The sequence below is a fragment of the Astyanax mexicanus genome, chromosome 7 (genome assembly GCF_023375975.1).
Source record: "Astyanax mexicanus isolate ESR-SI-001 chromosome 7, AstMex3_surface, whole genome shotgun sequence".
Lineage (NCBI taxonomy): Eukaryota > Metazoa > Chordata > Actinopteri > Characiformes > Acestrorhamphidae > Astyanax > Astyanax mexicanus.
The window spans coordinates 37,698,478-37,717,483 of NC_064414.1; the positions used below are offsets into that span (position 1 = coordinate 37,698,478).

A 19,006-nucleotide genomic window follows, 5' to 3' on the forward strand; every position below is an offset into this window, starting at 1 on the left:
TAGAATTTTCCAGGTCCCTCGGCCAACACCTGTTAGGCTTACAAAGTCGTTTTTCATTTAACAATTATTAAAACAACAGGATTTGAGAAGACATAACTCCTTCACCAATGACCAAGTTGTTAGAAAACCATAACTATGTAAAAAATATCACCTTTGTGCCACTGACCACACACTGAAAGAGGAAGAGTACACAAAGTGTTTTTGAGACACTGAGATTCAGTAAAGATGTAACTGATTCAGGGTCAAATCAAAGTTATATTAATGTTTTGATATTAAACATTGTTCTATTTATTTTTCTTGTATAAACAGCATTAGCAGAACCTTTAGTTAATTGTGAATTTACAACAAAAAGTAGAGTGAAAGTATGATTGTCTTTGTTTGAACAAACTACTGAATCCTGTCTAATCTGTCATTAAAAAAAAACAATACTCTTAAAAACACCTTAAGTGAACCATGAAAAAAAGAGGGCAAAACATTTTCCATATAGCTTTATTATTATTATTATTATTATTATTATTATTATTATTATTTACTTATTGTAATTATTTATTATTATTACCTGGGGTCACAGTCAATGAGGGCCCAGCCACCATGGAACTTCTCATCATCTGGCAGCAGGAGCTGCATGTACGTCTGTAAGAGGAGGCTGACCTGCTCCTGTGCTCCTCTCTGGCTCTGCTTCACCTTCTCCTCGTGTTCCTTTTCTTTGCTGAAGATGGAATACAGGTCCTCGGTCACAGGAAGACCCATCATGAGGTCTATAGTGGTATGTAGGAAACAAAAGAAGAAGAAGAGGGGGAAAAAAAAAAGTAAAAAACAATTTGATGTTGTGATCTCACCACATGATGCAGAGCTAAATATGCCCTGCATTACTATTTCACACATTAAGCAAACGGCAGCAGAGTTAAGTGCATTTGTCATTCTCACCAATGACCGCCTGTCGGTATGCATCACGAAAGCGGTTTAGATAGTAGCGATTAGCTGAATTCACACCATCTTTCATCACTCCTGCCAGTTTGCGTTCTCCTGTCCGTGTGAAATCCCCCTACACAGTAGAAATGACTATGAAATGACACCACCTCCTTGTTTCTACATTGACCATAGAGGGTCCATCACTTTGTAATTATGTGATTACAGACTGTAGTTCTTCTGTTCCTTTGCATAATTTATTATCCTCCTTTCACTCCGTCCTTCAATGGTCAGGACCACCACAACACAACACAGGTATTATTTTGGTGTGGGGTGGGTCATTTTCAGCACCGCTATGACACAGACATGGCTGTGGTGTGCTATGGTGAATGTTGTTTTGCTGGAGTTTTTAAAACACTGCGTTTACTCACTGTCCACTCTATTAGAGACTCTTACCTAGCTAATCCACAAAGTACATATACAGTCAGAGACAGAGGTTCTGAATCTGTTGCTGCACTTTCTTTGCTGGTCATATTTTAGGCCGCTCATCAGTGCTCACGCTGCCCACAGGAAGCTGATGGCTGGATATTTCTGGTTTGTGGTCTATTCTTAATCTAGCGGTGATGCTGAGGTGTTTAAAAACTACAGAAGCAGCGACTAACACACCACCACTACGTCAGTGTCACTGCAATGCTGAAAACAGGGTGAAAGGAGGATTTTGAAGTATGCAGAGAACCAGAAGGACTACAGTATGTAAATATAGAACTACAAAGTGCTCTTATATGGTCAGAGGAGATGATAATTAATTGCAGAAACAAGGAGGCGGTGTTAATGTTAGACTGATCGCTATTTTTCAAAATCAATCATACTTCAAAATTCATAAACTGGCCAAACCTGTTTTATACTGAATTTAAAAACAAAGATCCAAAAATGCTTATGATGGCATCCAGTCATCCCTGAGAATTACCTTGAGAGCAGCTGTGCCGGCATACTGGCGGCTAATGGTATCACCATTATTGGCCCACATCACCTGGTAGATCCTGTAACACCTTAGGGGAAGCGGCTGTTCAGGGGGCATCACCCCCAGTTTCTTCAACTAAAAACAAAAGCAAATCGCTTTCAGCTTACCTATACTAAGTTACTGGACAAGGTCAGCACAACTGCCAGCATTATTGGTGACACAGCCCAGTAGTAACTCTAGTACTCAGATTTCAGACATTTTTAAATGCAGTTGTAAAAAATGCTCACCTGCTTTTCCATAACCACACGAGCGATAGCAGCTTGAACTACATTAGTCCTGTCCAGGCAGTCCATGCAGTTGACACGGAAAATGCCATCTTGCGTACAGATGACTCCTGCTTGGTCCACCCTTAATAAAATAAGAGAAGATAATCCTTTAACAACTCCACTGCACGAATATTTAAAAATTTACACAAATTTAGACTATAATGCCTAATAACGGATATAATCTGGCCAGACAAACATTTGTATTTTTGTTTAATTGAATTCTGCTGCATATTAACCCTCTACAGCTTGATATTTATATTTGTTGAAAAAGAAAATCAGTCAAATCTTTAGAAGTTTGTAGATTCCCCATTATTATATGCATCAATAAAAAACCTTGAGAACCATTGTTTCAGTGTGATTGCCTTGTTATCTCTTTGCAAAATGTTGCAACAAATGGTAACACATAAAAAAAATCCTTGCTTTTAGAAGTAAATGAAAACAAAACAGCCAAAATAGGCATTCAAATGTACTTATTTACAAATAAAACAATTAAGGGGCAGTGCAGTAGTCAAAAACTGAGTTGTTGCCTGAGGGAAACATCATGCCATAGACGGTTAAAATAAATCCTCTCCTCCTTATCTATATGGACAATGACAGAGAGAGAGAGAGACAAACTCTGCAGCAGAACCAATCAAAATCTATATTTTACCTGTAGGGGCAGGACATCAAAGAGTTAAACTTACTTGCTAATAATACGTAGCTCTCTCTTAGAAAGTTAAAAACCTTTCAAATATTTCAAAAGTTTCCTGTTTGTAATGTGGTTCATCATCTCAAGCGAGTTTCTCACCACTTTTCTAGATATTTTAAGATGTAGGCAGTATTTAAGTAAATGTTAAAGCCAAAACAGAGTACCCACCATCCCCATCGCATGTCAGTGATGATATCAGCAATAGCGTCAGTGAGAGTCTGCACATTCTCAAACTTCATCCCTCGACTGAGAAAAGAGAAGACACATTACTGTTCCACATTCCTGTACTCAATTATCTAAACAGAAGTCTTGAAGAGAACAGCTTCATACCAACTAGGTCTGTTTCACAGTCCTTAATTAATAATTAACAATCCTGCATATATTTATTACACATAATACATGCCGTGTACACATCAGCTTAATCCAGTTACACAAAAAGTGTCTGAATAATGCTGATCTCAGGAAACGTGTATATACAGTATATTCCACCAGTAATTACAGGACTGTAGAAGTGACAGCAAGAGTAAAAATCCATGCAAGGTTAATATATATAGTAGGGGTGTGACGAGATCTCGTGGATTAAAACAGACGATATTTCTCGTCAGGCTTAAACCTGTCTCGCGGGGCAAAAAAACAGTTAAGTGTGGACTTTTTAAGAGGGATCTGGCAACCCAGTAAGCGATAGTGATAAAGTATGATGGCTGAGCAGTGAGAGCAGCTCTCAGCAGAAGAGGAAAATTCCGGCATTTGCATAGAAGATGCTTCTGCTACATTTAGGTTGTATGTCTGGCTGCATTTTGGCTCCAGTGGAAACAATAAACGGTAACAGAGTAACCAACAAGACGCAAACCCTATATAAATACTGTAAGTAAATCATACACATGACTGTTTCATAGGCAGGTGTACTAATCCCTTAGCTCTGTACTGTATTAAAAAAAAAGTTCTGTTTCTGTTTGCTCTTCACGCATAGGCTTAATATGACTGGTTATGGTTATGCATAGTTAAATTACAAGAGATTTAGGAGAAAAAAACACAAACCCTAGGCTTAATATGACTGGTTGTGGTTTGCACTTATTGTTTGCACTATATAAGACCTAGAAAAGTTTTATTTTTATTTTTTATTCTTTTTCTATTTCTTAGTTTGCGTTATATGATTTTGTCAAATAAAACTCAAGCCATTTTTCATTTTTGACATTTTCTTTAAAAATGTATTTTTAAATCTCGTCTTGTCTCGTTCTCGTGAACCCAATATCGTGTCTCGTCTCGTGATATTAGTGTCTCGTCACACCCCCAATATATAGACATATATATATAGACAAGAAGAACTGCAACACTGAAAAGTTCAAATGTACAACATTAATAATAAATTGATTAACCTTAATTTGTTGTATTCTTGTTTTGACAATTATTTACACTACATGTCCAAATGTTTGTAGACACCCCTTCTTATGAATGCATCCAGCTACTTTCAGTTGCACCCATTGTTGACACAGATATGTCTAGTACCTATAGGGAAGTACTGCCAACAGAACTGGACTCTATGGACTCTGGACAGATAAAACGTATGATGAACCTCCTGGCACCATGCATAATTCCAGGTGTGGCCTAAAGGGGTATAAATCACTCTCATGCATTGAGCTGTAGAACAGTCAACCAGTGCTTCCTGGTGTGCCATTTAATACTTCTGGGATCAGTTGTGGAGTCCTGACCTGACTGTGGAGTCCTGACATCCTGACCTCACTAACACTCTTATCACTGAATGCAATCAAATCCACACAGCAATGCTCCAAAACCTAGTATAATGCATTCCCTGGGCGGTAGAGACTGACACTCAAACAAAAACAGAATAACTTTTCTTTTAATACCTTTGATTGTGGAACAATGACTGAGCTGGTGTCCCAATTCTTTTGTTTTTATAATATAATATTTTAGCAAATTTCAGTACACGCCTTTGTCAAATGCAACCACTGCTGCCAGTGTAACAATATAATGCAGCAATGCAATAAATATTCTTACCAGTGCTCATGGAAATCAAAAGAGACATAGGTCAAGTTGGGGTTGTTGTACAGCAGCACTTGTTTGAGGAATGCGTCGCCAATCATCTTCTCACGCCCATTTTGGTCCACTAGATTGATGATGACCTGAAGAAATAAATAAACAAATAAACTGATATAATACAAAAAATTCCTAAAACATTGTATGTGGCAATGAATAAATAAACAATTAAAATAATGAAAAAAATATATGTTTGTAAGCCAAAACCACATGTATAGTCTAAAAAATAAAGACATACTAATGATTTGTCTAATGATTTAATAAAACAATCAGAAAAATATCAGACAAATCCTCAATAAAAGAACTTCTTTATCATTTTCAGTTCTTACAACAGTTTACAATACTATTATATTTCAGCAAACGTACCTGCTTCTGATATATCTTTAGTTGCTGTTCAAAATGCGAAGAAAAATACGGAACGGTTTCCTTCTCTCCTGGAAAACAAGAATAAGAACATCATCATGCAAAGGTTTAAAAAAAAAAATTGAGAGGATTAATAATGCACATAACTGGTTTATATAAATAGCCACGCTCCATTCCCCTGTAAATACAACTGAAGAGCTAATATTCCTGGACAAATCTGAAGCGTCCTACTCAAGTGTTTTCTTTTCATATGCTGTTTTAAAGATAAAGCTACAAAGTAAATGAACACACTGTACCTTTCTCTAGTCGCGGTCTGGGATTGTAGCGGTACCCAACTTGGCTCCAGAAAACAGGGACCGACCCTCGCGTCTGCACAAAGGACAGTGTGTGACTATGTACATGGATTAGCTGCTCCGTTTCTACATAGTTGGCCACATGTCCTTCAGTGTCCACTCCTCTGCGTTTGTAACGCATGCCTATAACAGAAAAGGTCAGATTACATAAGATCACCTTACAGTCCCAGACAGCAAGAACACAAAGTCTCAGCAATGCACTTAAAACTCAGCACGGTTTACCTGCACGATGGCGGCTCCGTCTGGAAATGAGTGCCACAGTAAAGCGAGGGTGGATATCGTCCACACAGGTGTGCTCCTGTGGTGGCGTGTCTGGGCTGCTCTTCTCCTCATCAGGGCTGTCGTTATAATTCACCACCAACTCCTCCACCTGCACAAAGCCTTGGATTATAGGGATCACCCAGAAGTCCACTTGAGGAACCTGAAAAACAGTCCATTCAAAGATTGTTTTTTTTATTTTTCAAATTTAAAGTCTTAATTAAAGAGAAAAAAAAAACCTTAAGAAGCCAACAAAAAACATTTTAAACGTGCAGATTCTTACCTGTAGGTTAATTAGGTCCTGTATCATGTGTTTATTCCAGAAGAATCTGTCATCCACCTAGAAAGAAATCAAATTACTTTATGGTAATCCCTATGTAGCCAATAAATAAATAAAAATATTATCTTCTCAACAAGTAATCTAGATCAAATAAAATGTGATCTCTCTTTTTAACTAGTTTTTGATGACTTGGCCTTGAGGAAGCCACTTATGCTGGACGATATGACCTCAGATCAGTCAATATTATAATATATTAATGTATTAAGAGGGGGGGGGGGGAAGTAAACAAAAAAAAACTAATTTGAGAAAGATTGATTGGTGTCACTTTTGAATATTTTTTAATAAACTACGCAAGCCTAGAATCCTCAATGCCATCTTTCCTTTAGTGAAGTTTGATAGATAATGGAATGGTGGAAAATCAAATGAACATTAGTTTTTTACTTCATGAGCAATAATAACATTCTATATATTAGTCACTAAAATAAAGTAGGCTTAAAAAAAAAATCAATAATTAGTCTATAACACAACATTATGCATATATCACAAATGATCTAACGTTACTGTAGTATTATTTTTAAAAATGCTCATGTCTTTCCAAGGTTGTATTCCTTTATTATGTATGAAAACACAGATTGTCAACAACTGATACTCAAAATATGGGGACATAAAATACAAAGAAACTGGACTACACTGCTGCATGACAGCATGACCCCTTGTCCACATCTAATTCAACCACACGGTTACTTAAACTCTTTCAGAGTTGTGAGGCCTGTTGTAGTATGGAAACTGATAAAATATGCAGGACAGCATTGAGAAACTCTTTACTAATGAAACTAAAGTTGGATATGCAGGAGGGGTGTGATGCATGGCAAAACACACTGGAGCGGGTTCCACAAAGCAAAGTTTATATTTGAAGTCATATTTTTTCATTTCAAAAGGTCAAAATGATGATGCACTGTTAAACCCCTACCACTTTTCCATCTACTCTGTAAAAGGTCTACGCTAGCTGAATGTATTTTGTCAGGTGTTCAGCGTATCAGTACTCCATCCACAGTAGCTTCATTAAAATTCTGATGCTCTGATAAGCCCTTACCTGTTTCCACAGTGGCAGATCAGACTTCTCAGATGCTCCCTGTCTCTGGACACTATTTGTAAGGTCATACGTGGGGCTGTAGTAAAAGGAATCGGAATCCACAAATATCTTATAGAGCTCATCAAGCAGTCTCTTCTCCAGACGTTCCTTTTCTTTGTTCTCTTTTACCTGAGAAACACAGGAATAATGAATAAAAGTGAGCAAATATGATCAAGACTTTTCTTTTCTTCTTTGCATAGAAACACATCAAGACGTTGGTGAGTGGTTCAAGAAATACTAGCACCAACCTGATCATAAATACTAATGAAATAGTTCACTTCTTAAATTTATCTCCATAATACTGGTATAATTTAATTTATGATTAGATGAGATCAACATAAGAGAGTAACCTTTTTCTTGATGGGAACAGCAACATTAGACTTGATTTGACTAAAAGTCTTCAACAGGAACTTGGACTCATCAGGAGACTGAGTGATTTTCTCTGTCTTGTTGATTCCAAAATGGTGCTTCTTACAAAGCTAAAAAAGAACAAAAAATAGATATGAGTAAAATCACATGGCTACTTAGTAAAGCTGGTACACAGATTTCCTTTTTCTATTCACAGGAGACACGAAACACAGCAACCCACACAACAATCAAGAGTGCTTTAATGTGCATTAATTTATAGGCGTGAGGATGCTAGGGGGTGTACAAGGATACTTGTAATTGTCAAAACCACTAATCGGTGCATGAGGATAATCACCATTAATAACTCTACACAAATGTTCTTTAGACTGTTTATGTAGGTTAAAGTTCTTAAACACTAAAGATATAGAGTTAGACACAAAAGCACAAGACTACCCTCGCTACACATCAGAATAACCATTCTTTGGTGTATGGTTGAAGGTTGCTGGCAACATACCAAAAGAATGACTATTCTTCACAGGTCTTGAGCTGCTTCACTTACATGAGTAATTTTTCATTCTTTCTCATTCCAAGAGGCTCTCCTGAGAGACTGACACCTTAGAAACCTCTCGAATCCTCTGGGAGACCTTTGAGACACACACACACTACCTCTCATCCTCTAAATAACCTAACGTATATTGACTGGATGCTACTCTGCTTAGGTCATTTCCATGCCAAATGTCTTCTAATCAGTGTGTATCAATACAAATTAGCAACAAGGGAGAGTTTTCTGGGAGTTATATACAGACCAAAACAGGGCTCACTTCTCATTAAAAATAAAAAATGCATTTTAAAATGCATCAAAAACGCAATTAATGCAATGCAAGGTAATAACCCAAAAATTGCAAAACAGGTTAAAAAGTAAAAAAAAAAAAAGAGTTTTTTTTCCCCCCTTAAACTTTCTGGGCAGGAAAAGACCAGTCCCTGTTCCTCACCTCTAACTCCAGGTCCTGTGGTTCTTCATCTGAAAGTGGAATGACTGCTATCTTGGTGATCTTGTAGACCTTGTGGTCTCCTGGCAACAAGCCCACCAGTGCTTTCTGGCGGATCAGAACGAGGCCCAAAGGAAAGTCTAAACAGAGAGAAAGGAAAGGGGTGCGTCACAGCTAAAGAGTTCCATACATACCTCACACCATTACGGCACATTTCCCTGCGTACAGGAAGGCACAGCCTGCCAAGCTTTATGACTCAACCCTATGAGGTTCTCTCTCACCAATGCTGAGGATTACACAAGGCAATTAAACGAGGTTTGGGCAAGGCTCAGAACACAAAGATGAAAACTGCATAGACTAAGTAATAAAGCCTTCAGAAAGCAGTTAATTAAACAAAACGGCTGGGCAAACAAACCAGCCTGATTAATTTAGGGAGTTATGAATTCCAGCACTTTGTATCTGATCTTAATGGACATTAGTAAGAGCCCTATTCTCACATTAAAATAAGGAAGAGGAACTCTGGCCACACTATAAACACCTTAAAGTGAACACTTGCAGCCATGGTCTGAGGTTCACTTCTCAGAACGTGGTGATACGAAAGTGTGATGCACGATTTTAGCGGAACCGAGAAGCAGTGTGCCCCTTTACATTAAAATGCAGAACCTGTAAGATGCAAAGATTTCTCATACATTAAGAATACTGTTAGGAAGTTCTGTACCAAGTCCGGTACCAAGGACTTGAAGACACCTTGGTAAGTCAACCTTTCCCCTTCGGATTTAACTCAGCATATGCAGTGCAATATTTACTGCTGAGCTCATGTTGGAACATGCCTCCATGATATACTGTAGAGATAAGCGAACTCTGATTATGAAACTCATAAGTAATGCCTATGTACCTGCTAGTAGTGTAACAGATTACAGAACTCCCGGCCTGATGGTGACACGATAACACACCACAATACTAAAGTTACAATTCAACTTATTGCAATTTATTGTGATACTATACAGAATACTAATTATATTGTGATTTTTAATGACATTTTAGGGAAATCTCATAGTATGAAAGACACAATCATATTTGCAGAATCTGAGTGAAAGGCAATTACATTTTTTATTTTATCAGAACACAACACTAAATGAACCACCGTCTGCTACCAATCTTTATATGTAAGCTAATAAATAAAAATTTGTGTGTTTTACTGCAAAACAAAATAATGATACTCTGATATATCAATATTCTTCCTTGTTCTGGTAAGATCAGTTTTTATATCATGGACTGATCTAGTTGGATGGGTTATTTTTAGATTAAACAAGCCGCATTTTATTCAACACAACAACAAATGCTTACTCAGTTACAGGCTGGAGTTGCTGTTGTTTGCTAACCTCTGGTGCTCCCTGACATAAATTAACGGCAGAGGCTTACGTGGCATGGAAGCGTATCTAATGTTAACGTTACCGCTGGTTTATGGTCCAGCACCATCTATGGACTGGAATCCGGATCGGTAAGTGAATCACTCATGTTTGCCAATTATTGGATAGACTAATTATGTCATTATTGGCCCTAATATCGATATTGGATCAGATTGGTCACATCACTAATTCCACACTGAGGTAATTTAACTTTAGTGTGCGGGATAATTTGCATTTCACATGCATCTCAAACTGTGGGGGGCAATCTGTACATTTGATGCATTAATCATAAAGCACCATATTAAAAAGTAGTACCTTGGAGAAAAAAGTATCAACTTTTTAAACTTACCGGCATGAAGCTGTATTTTTCCAATAACACCTTCCACCAGTCCCAAACATATAGGGTTCCATGCTAGTAGCAAATCAGTTGCTGAAACAAAAGAACAAAGACAAGAATACACAAAGGGTATGAATAAAGTGTCTACTATACACCTGTTCTATGACTCTTATAAAATCAACTGATTTTGACTCTTACCTATCAAATCAAACAAGAGGGTTCAGTACACTGTTTCAGCCAAGATTTAAAATGTGCACAAATGGATTACGTATTCATTTCTGACTAAGAAACTTATAATTATTATATTATTATTAGACACAACCTGCATGCTATTAAAAGTAGAGTTAGTTTTAAAACTTTCCAGAATCTCACAAAATTCATCTATTGCATTTCACCAACAGCAATTAAATTAATAAATAAAATCACAACTTCCAGAAAATACACTTAGGTTGAGTGTCTGTTAATTTTGCAGCGCACTATGAAGCTACACCTTGACCTTTATGTTGACATAACCGCCAACAAAACCAAACCACACCTATATATTATAAGGGTAAACTGTCACTAACAATAGATCGTATTGCATTTACGCAAGCAAAGCAAACTGTTCATTACAATTTAACATACTTTATTCAGTTCAGTCTGTCAACTACATTTTGTATATTATAATATTCACACAAAATTACCACATACTTTAACTGTGCATTAGTGTCAGCATAGAGCTTAGATGTTTAAGACAAATCTACAATGGACGGTCTCAGACAAACAGACACACAAAAAGCAGCAACTGAACAGCAGTTTGCCTGCAGTGGATGAGTATCCAATAATTTAAAATAGTTATTACATTACATTACATTACATTACATTACATTTGGCAGACGCTTTTGTCCAAAGCGACTTACAATAGTCAAGTACAATGTAAAATAAGTTTAAAGGAAAAACATCTTTGGATAGGGATAAAAGGAGGACAAAGGGGAATAATAGGATAGAGGAGTGAAGGAGAGGAAGAAGGAAATGAGGTTAGAAGTAGTTAGTGTGTTAGAGATGTTAAGAGAGTAAGTGCTCTTTGAAGAGCTCTGTCTTCAGGAGTTTCTTAAAGATAGCGAGAGATTCTCCTGATCTGGTAGTGGAGGGTAGTTTGTTCCACCATTGGGGAGCTCTGTATGAGAACAGTCTGGATTGCTTTGTGTGAGTGTTTGGCAAAGCGAGGCGACGTTCACTGGAGGAGCGCAGCGGCCGGGAGGTAGCGTAAGCCTTCAGGAGCGAGTGCAGGTAGGAAGGAGCCTGTTCTGACATCACCTTGTAGGCAATTGTAAGAGTTTTGAATTTGATGCGAGCATCAACTGGTAGCCAATGGAGCTCAATGAGCAGCGGGGTGACATGTGCCCGTTTTGGCTGGTTGAAGACCAGACGTGCTGCTGCGTTCTGGATCATCTGGAGTGGTTTTACTACACAGGCCGGGAGACCAGTTAGCAGGGCATTGCAGTAGTCGAGGCGTGAGATGATGACCGCTTGCACCAGGAGTTGGGTGGCCTGTTGCGTCAGGAACGGTCTAATTTTTCGGATGTTATAGAGCGCAAAGCGGCAGGACCGAGCAACTGAGGCCACATGGTGCGTGAAGGAGAGTTGGTCATCAACCAGAACACCCAGGTTCCTAGCAACCTTTGTGCAGAGATTGAGTGATCTTCAGGTGAGAACGACAGGTATAGCTGGGTGTCATCAGCAAAGCAATGGTAGGAAAATCCGTGTGAGCGAATAACCTGACCAAGAGAGGTGGTGTATATGGAGAAGAGAAGGGGTCCCAGTACCGAACCTTGGGGAACCCCAGTGGATAAGGAGCGGGCTGAGGACAGCTGTCCTTGCCACGACACCTTGAACGAGCGCCCAGTGAGGTATGATCTGAACCATGACAGCACATTATCTGCGATCCCCATGTTTGAGAGTATAGTTAGGTATATATTAGATGGATAGTTATCCAGTCCTACAAAAATATGCTCACTGAGGGTAAATGGCTGTGACTTCTAAAGGGTTAATGCAGTGTTTCCCAATCCTGGTCCAGGAGGCACATTTTGGTGGTTTCTCTATCTAGTGGTTTCACACCCACTGATACTTTAAAATGTTTATTAACTTATTAGTTTAACCAGGAGTGTTGGCAAAAGAGAATACAACAAAAGGCCCAAGTCTAAAAAAAACAAGGTTAATACAATATTTTTGTCAAATGCAGTAAAAAAAAAAAAAACTTTTCATCTGAACTAAGTCATGTCAGATACATTTTGTATAAAGGCAAAATTATAGTTCCTACTGCTTCTCTAGCTGTATTCAGCACTTTAAGCGCTGAATTTAACCACTATCAGGTGCAGCAATTGCTGTCAAACATTTAATTTGCATTTGCATTGCATGTACAGCTTTAACAATCTCCACAGAGATGCACTGCTAGACCTCCTTAATAGCGGTGGAACATGATATTGATATCGCGATATATTTCTTTTCTTTTTTGTTTGCATTACATTATCGATACACAAAATCAAATATCAATATTTTGTTTGAAACATAGGACCTCTAAACTTCCTAATACTCTAACTCCCCCAATTTGACCTACTGTTTCATTACTCCAAATGGTGGAGCTCCTCAAATGAACAGGGTAACCCTGCAGTGGAGAATATTTCTCCTTAGTGTTTTTTTGTCTGAATGCCATAAAATGTTACAACAACCAGTGTAAAGCCTTTCAATAAGAGGTAGGACTGGTTCTGCAGCAAAGTGGATTTTGGTAGAAACGTTTATTCGTAGAATGTGACATCAGTCAACTTGAAACGTGCCCTGATTAGTAGGTATACTATGTGCCCAGTGGCTTTTAACCATTTAACAATGAAACTAGAAACGACATGTAAATTTATACAACTTAAAAACTGCGTACAACTAAACTTTTCATGCAAAGTTAAAGCAAAATGGTATGACTTCATTATAAGAGCATGCAAATTATCCAGTCTTCCATACACAGACACTTACTGAATTCTCTCAAATCAGCTGCTATCAATGAGCCATGCAAACAGTGGAAACCCTTTTCCAATTAAATAATGGAACAGTACTGCAACCCTAACCGGCTCAGCTTGGCTGCACACACATGGCAAAGGCCAACAAGCCCCATAGCCTACTCATTCATATCCTAAGGGTCTTTGTCCCCTTACCAGTCACCCACAGCAGACACTACTAACTCACTGTCACACACCTGAATGTTACACTGGAGAGCAACACATTCAAAAATTTGACAGTATAATTAAAATTAAAAGCTATTACAAAGAGAAACAATACTGTTGTTGGAAGAAAAAGCTAAAGACTGACCGTCAATTCTGCACGGATCTATAAAGAAGGAAAAAAACTACTGTGATAGTTGTACCCACAGTGTGGGAGAAAGCAGTAGGAAAGAAACAATGTGTAATTTAAAGCGTCCGTAACATTTAAACATATATAAACGTATAATTAAATAATTATTATATACATTGACATGCCATAAGTCATGGGATAGTAGGATGTAAATTGATTGCGATGTGTTACTTGCTCGGTTGCTTAGTAATACCCACACCTGCAATAGTTGGATATTATCTTGTGAGTGAGGTTGAATACTGCTTATAGCAGAGGTTTGCAGGTTTGGTGGGCCACAAGCAGAAGTGGGGGGGTATGGCAGGTGGAGGGGTAGGGGGTAAAATGAAGTTTAATAGAATGGGGTGCTACAGACTAGTAAGGAAATAGGGAGCCCAAGAACAACGGAATACGAAAAACAGGCAGACACTGAAGTCATGCCGAGCACGACAGAGAGACTGAGGAGAAATGTAAACAAAAGCTGGCCAGAGAAGCATTTTATTTTTATTTTTTCCCAGTATCAGTCATTGTAGTTCATATAGTTCAACCTCATGGACTAGATGTTTGACGCTCGCGGGCCTATTGCCGACCCCTGGCTTATAGTGTGCTCATGGCAAGGCTAAACGACTTCATCAGTGTTACAAAGCCTGTATGTTGGATCCAGCTAAATGAAACATTTTTTTTTCCATTCATTCATTCATTCATTGTAACTTATGTACTGGGAAAATACATCATAGAAGGCATTACCACCCACAGTGGACAGAGCTATGTGTGGTAATGAATGTGAGAACTAGCATCTGCATAGAATTGTCTGTGCAAAGGCAGAAACCACATCAACATTCACGTGAGTGTATAAAGGTGCACTTTTTAAGTTTACTGTTTTCTGATGTTTTGTATTTTTTTAATAAACAAAGAAAGCTAACTGAGCAAATACATGAATATTGCCCAGATAAACAGTCCTAAACCAGAAGTGTCTAATCCACTAAAGGCCAGGGAGGCGGCAGGTTTGCATTCCAAACAAGCAGGAGCACACCTGATTCTACTTGTTTAATAAAAACTAGTCTCAATCCAAACAACTAACCATGTGACCTCCAGCTTAGCTGGAATGAAAGCCCACATCCACACCAGCCCTCTGCTGTTAACACTGGACACTCTTGTGTCAAAGGCACAGAAAAAAAATCTGCATGTTTAACAGACAGACACAACTTGAAAAAAAGTAGAATGAAAATCTGATTGAAATGTATGACAGAAAATAAATAAAAAGTGGGCATGATCATGATACGGTCATTGCTTTTATGTTTTCTTGACAAAAATAAATATTAAATCATTAAGAGCTGAACATACAATTAAAGCTTCCGCACTTGTAAAGGATAATCAAGATATTTTTGAAGGTGTTAAACTCTAATCCTTGAAAGCCAGAGCACTGCATAATTTTGCCACCTAAGAAGGATTTCACAACTTCAGCCCAAAAGTGAGAACTGTCTAATAGGAATGCCTGGGTGAGCTACACTTAGAGCTTTAATTAACCTGGTTATATTCAGAACCTGTTTTTTAAAGAAAGAGAAAATTACAATTGAAAAATATCTACTGAACACAGAATGTTTTAAAATCCCAGCAGATTTGATCAATTTTGATTGATCACAAATTATAATTTTGGTTAATGAATATTTAGTGCATATCTAAGAAACACTTAACTGGAGCTCCTGATAAAGATCCTCATGCGTGCAGTTCTAAGAGCACAGGTGACCACTATATACTTTTATACTTGTACTTTTATACTATATACTTTTTAGTGTCACTTCTTTTAAAGAAATGCCTTTAACGTGCAGCAAGCTAAAAATAATGTTGAGGGATTAAATGCTAAATTCTGCTGAATCTTACATGTTTCTTGCAATTAATCTATGGTCTACTCATGAAAATGTGGTATTACAGACAAAAAGACATTAATAACCTTCAATTAAACTGGCTGAATCTATTACTGTGACTTTAAGTATGTCATATAAATAACTTTTTCCTCTTTATTATTATTCATTTAAAAAGCAGATAATTAAAGCAATTGTTGTAACGTCAGCATGGTGGTGGCTTTAAACTGCTGTAGACTGAATAGATAGATATGTATGATATGAAAAGATGAAAAAGTTTTTAAACAAATGTTCACATGCTATATCAAACTTCTTGGAAAACGTGATATTAAATTTAGGGGTGTGTCATATCATATCAAAGACAATATTATCGCCAATTTTTAAAAAATATTGTTAACACAAAAATACCCAGAAGTTTTGTGATATTATTTTAGGGCCATATGGGCATTAGGGTATTTTTATTCCTGTTTGTAGCAAAAGGAACATTCACACTGTTGTAATTTCCCATTAAATATCTACTAGGGCTGCATTGATTAGTCGATATAATCGACAATGTCAATTATTTAAATTTGTCGACTACAAATTTGATTGTCAACTAATTGTTAATTTGTAACAGTACCGCCTTACACTAAGTGCTATGGACATAGGTGCAAAGGGAGATGGGTAAATTACTCACTCACACGTTACACTCAACTTAGTTTGTGTCTCCACAAGTGCCCAAACACAACAGATTACATATTTAATCACTAAATACCTGTACTTTCCACGTTTAAACAGCATTCAGATATTTAAATGCTATTTAAATCTGCCATTTCTATCGTTTTTAGAGATGGCAGAAATAATCGTTTACTAATTGAAAAAATAATAGTCAGATTAGTCGACTACCAAAATAATTATTAGTTGCAGCGCTACTAGAGACAGATTAGATGTCTCCAGTATATCCTGGATATATGAAGTGAATTATTGGTATCATGATATGTTGTATCATTGACTTCTGTTAAAACCTGGTGAAAACTCTATTATGGTATGCAATAATGGCAATGCCAAATTAGCTTTAATATTCATTTTTTGTTGCAGAAGTGTGTTTTTGATTTTTTTTTTCATATTCAAGGTGTCATCACCAATAATATCGTTGTCACAAAAATACCCTCAAGTATTGTGATACTTCTACTTATTACAATTTTATTCACAACACTACACATACTGCTACTAAGCCCAAAAAATTCACACTTTCAGGAGCACTATGGAATGTCATCAGTTCCATAGACCCTAAATCAGCATCCTGTGGAACTAGAGGATTAACATGAATTAACTGAATAATAAACGTTCAGTTTATTGGGTTAGCTATGTTTGATTTGATTAAACAGATCACCCCTGCAAAATTTATGTAGCTGGAGGTGCCTGGCCACATTTTACATATATTTGAATATGTTGAGGCAGTACAGTACTGAATGGCCATAGACTGACTGGCTACTTTGTCTGAATGCAGCTGTCTGAACATGGCATATCCCTTGATGCTCACACATCTCATTTTACCAGCTCTTCTCTGTTTTGAAAGTAGGGCAACCACAACTCGAGGCGGATGCATCCAGTCTCACTGCTGGCCAAGGACATGAGTAATAATAAAAACACCAATTCAACTTACTCATTCAGCTGACTAACAGACTATAAGGACAGTGTCATATTACACACAGCATATCGTACACAGTGTTAATGCATCTTTGCATGTTCTTCTCCACCAGTCTTACACACTGCTTTGGATAATTTTATGCCACTCCTGGTGCAGAAATGTAAGCAGTTTAGCTTGGTTTAATGGCTGTGATCATCCATCTTCCACTTGACTATATTCCAGAGGATTTCAATGTTGTAAAATCAAAAAAACTCATCATTATTAAGTGGTCTCATTTTTTTCCAGAGCTGTAAATGGGTGATCTATGTTAATTTAAATATTTTACACTGTCTGTAGCTAAATGATTTAGCCATTTGTGTATTGTCTAAGTTTCTAACGTTAGACAGCTATGCAAGTTAACTAGTTAGCAGCTTGCTGAGATATTTGCTGAGGAATTAGCTAACCTAGCAGGCTAAACTCCAGGCATAGTGTAGTCCTGTAGGTTAGCTAGCTTAACCTAGCTACGTTAAGTTAGCTAGCTAGCTAGCCAGCTGCACACACAGCTAATCTCTAAAAACAAACAGCAGCCTAGTGCCTGACGTCTGAGCACTGAGTCAACTCACCGGGTCTCACGCTGAGGGAGCCGTCCTTCCTGCTGCACCACAGCGCGTTGTCGCCGCTCTGGAGAATATAATGGTCTTTCGCCTGAAACAGCTCCATGTCGACTGCAGGTCACACCAAAAACATGTAGTTATAATTATTCAGCCCTAAACACCCGCCAACTAACGATACATTCGGCCCGAGAAGCCAGCGGGCAGAACACATCAAGCCAGCCGACTGGCAGTTAGCCGGCGAGCTAGCTAACGTGTTCCCGTACTGATTAATGCCAGTTCAATCAGCTGGGCATCGACAGCTAGCCTATCTAATCTATATATAACGTAACCTAACCTAGCTATCCTAGGTTAGCTTAACTAACGTTGACTACCAACCCAAACCTCAGCCTCGCCTTATACTACAATAAACGTCGGCATGACGTCTGTTTACTGTGTTCCCGAGCTAATAGTCCTACTTCCCATCTCAACACAGACACTTCACCAAACAACCCGAGCGACATGTTGTGTCGTGTCTGACTCCGGCTCTGATATTTTCCTCCTCCGTGAATGAGAGAGAGAGAGAGAGAGACAAACACACACACACTCAGGCGAGTTCCTGCAGTAACAATACCACGTGACCACCTCCGTCATAGAAAGGATAAACGGAAAAATACATATTTTTTGCCCTATCCGAACTGAATTAGTTTCTCAGAGGGGCCTGGTGTCATTTTCTTCTTTATGGGGGGTCCTCTGTGATTTTATTTTCGTCTGGAACAACCATGTATGTGTTTTTCTCAGACGTCCTTTGAGAAAATTACAGGTTGAATTACCTAATGTTTTCCACTGAACTCTGTGGTCCTCTGGTAATTTTAGTCCCGTCTGGACTGACATCCCCCTGAGAAACTGAGAAACCTTTTTGATTGAATATTTTTTAATCATCTTGGATGCCCTTGTTTGTATTGTGATGTTTTGTGAAATTTAATGAGAAAAAAAGAACAGCACGGCCTGTTCAGCACGATTTATCCCTTATGTCTCTGAAGCTGATCTTTGGAGTCCTTGACTTTGACCCGTGTGTTTTATCATTATCCAAATGTATTGCATTTTCCAAATTCTGCAGTCATACATTACAATTATTCAAGTATTCAAAGATTCAAGGACAGTTTTTTATCATTCCACATAA

General features: G+C 38.0%; 1 protein-coding gene across 1 annotated transcript in view; it reads right to left on the bottom strand.

Annotated features, from left to right (window-relative positions):
* The window catches only part of inpp5f (inositol polyphosphate-5-phosphatase F), a 25,109-nt gene extending 6,682 nt beyond the window's left edge, over positions 1-18,427 (bottom strand). The window contains exons 1-15 of the mRNA XM_007252248.4: positions 17,857-18,427; positions 10,421-10,501; positions 8,666-8,802; positions 7,676-7,804; positions 7,287-7,454; positions 6,197-6,253; positions 5,878-6,076; positions 5,599-5,778; positions 5,306-5,373; positions 4,901-5,025; positions 3,053-3,130; positions 2,158-2,278; positions 1,877-2,005; positions 928-1,045; positions 560-758 (exon numbers count right to left, since the gene is read on the bottom strand). Of these exons, the coding sequence (XP_007252310.2) occupies positions 560-758; positions 928-1,045; positions 1,877-2,005; positions 2,158-2,278; positions 3,053-3,130; positions 4,901-5,025; positions 5,306-5,373; positions 5,599-5,778; positions 5,878-6,076; positions 6,197-6,253; positions 7,287-7,454; positions 7,676-7,804; positions 8,666-8,802; positions 10,421-10,501; positions 17,857-17,953 (1,886 nt within the window). The 5' untranslated portion in view covers positions 17,954-18,427. The remainder of the gene's footprint in view (positions 1-559; positions 759-927; positions 1,046-1,876; positions 2,006-2,157; positions 2,279-3,052; positions 3,131-4,900; positions 5,026-5,305; positions 5,374-5,598; positions 5,779-5,877; positions 6,077-6,196; positions 6,254-7,286; positions 7,455-7,675; positions 7,805-8,665; positions 8,803-10,420; positions 10,502-17,856) is intronic.
* Positions 18,428-19,006: the final 579 nt, after the last annotated feature.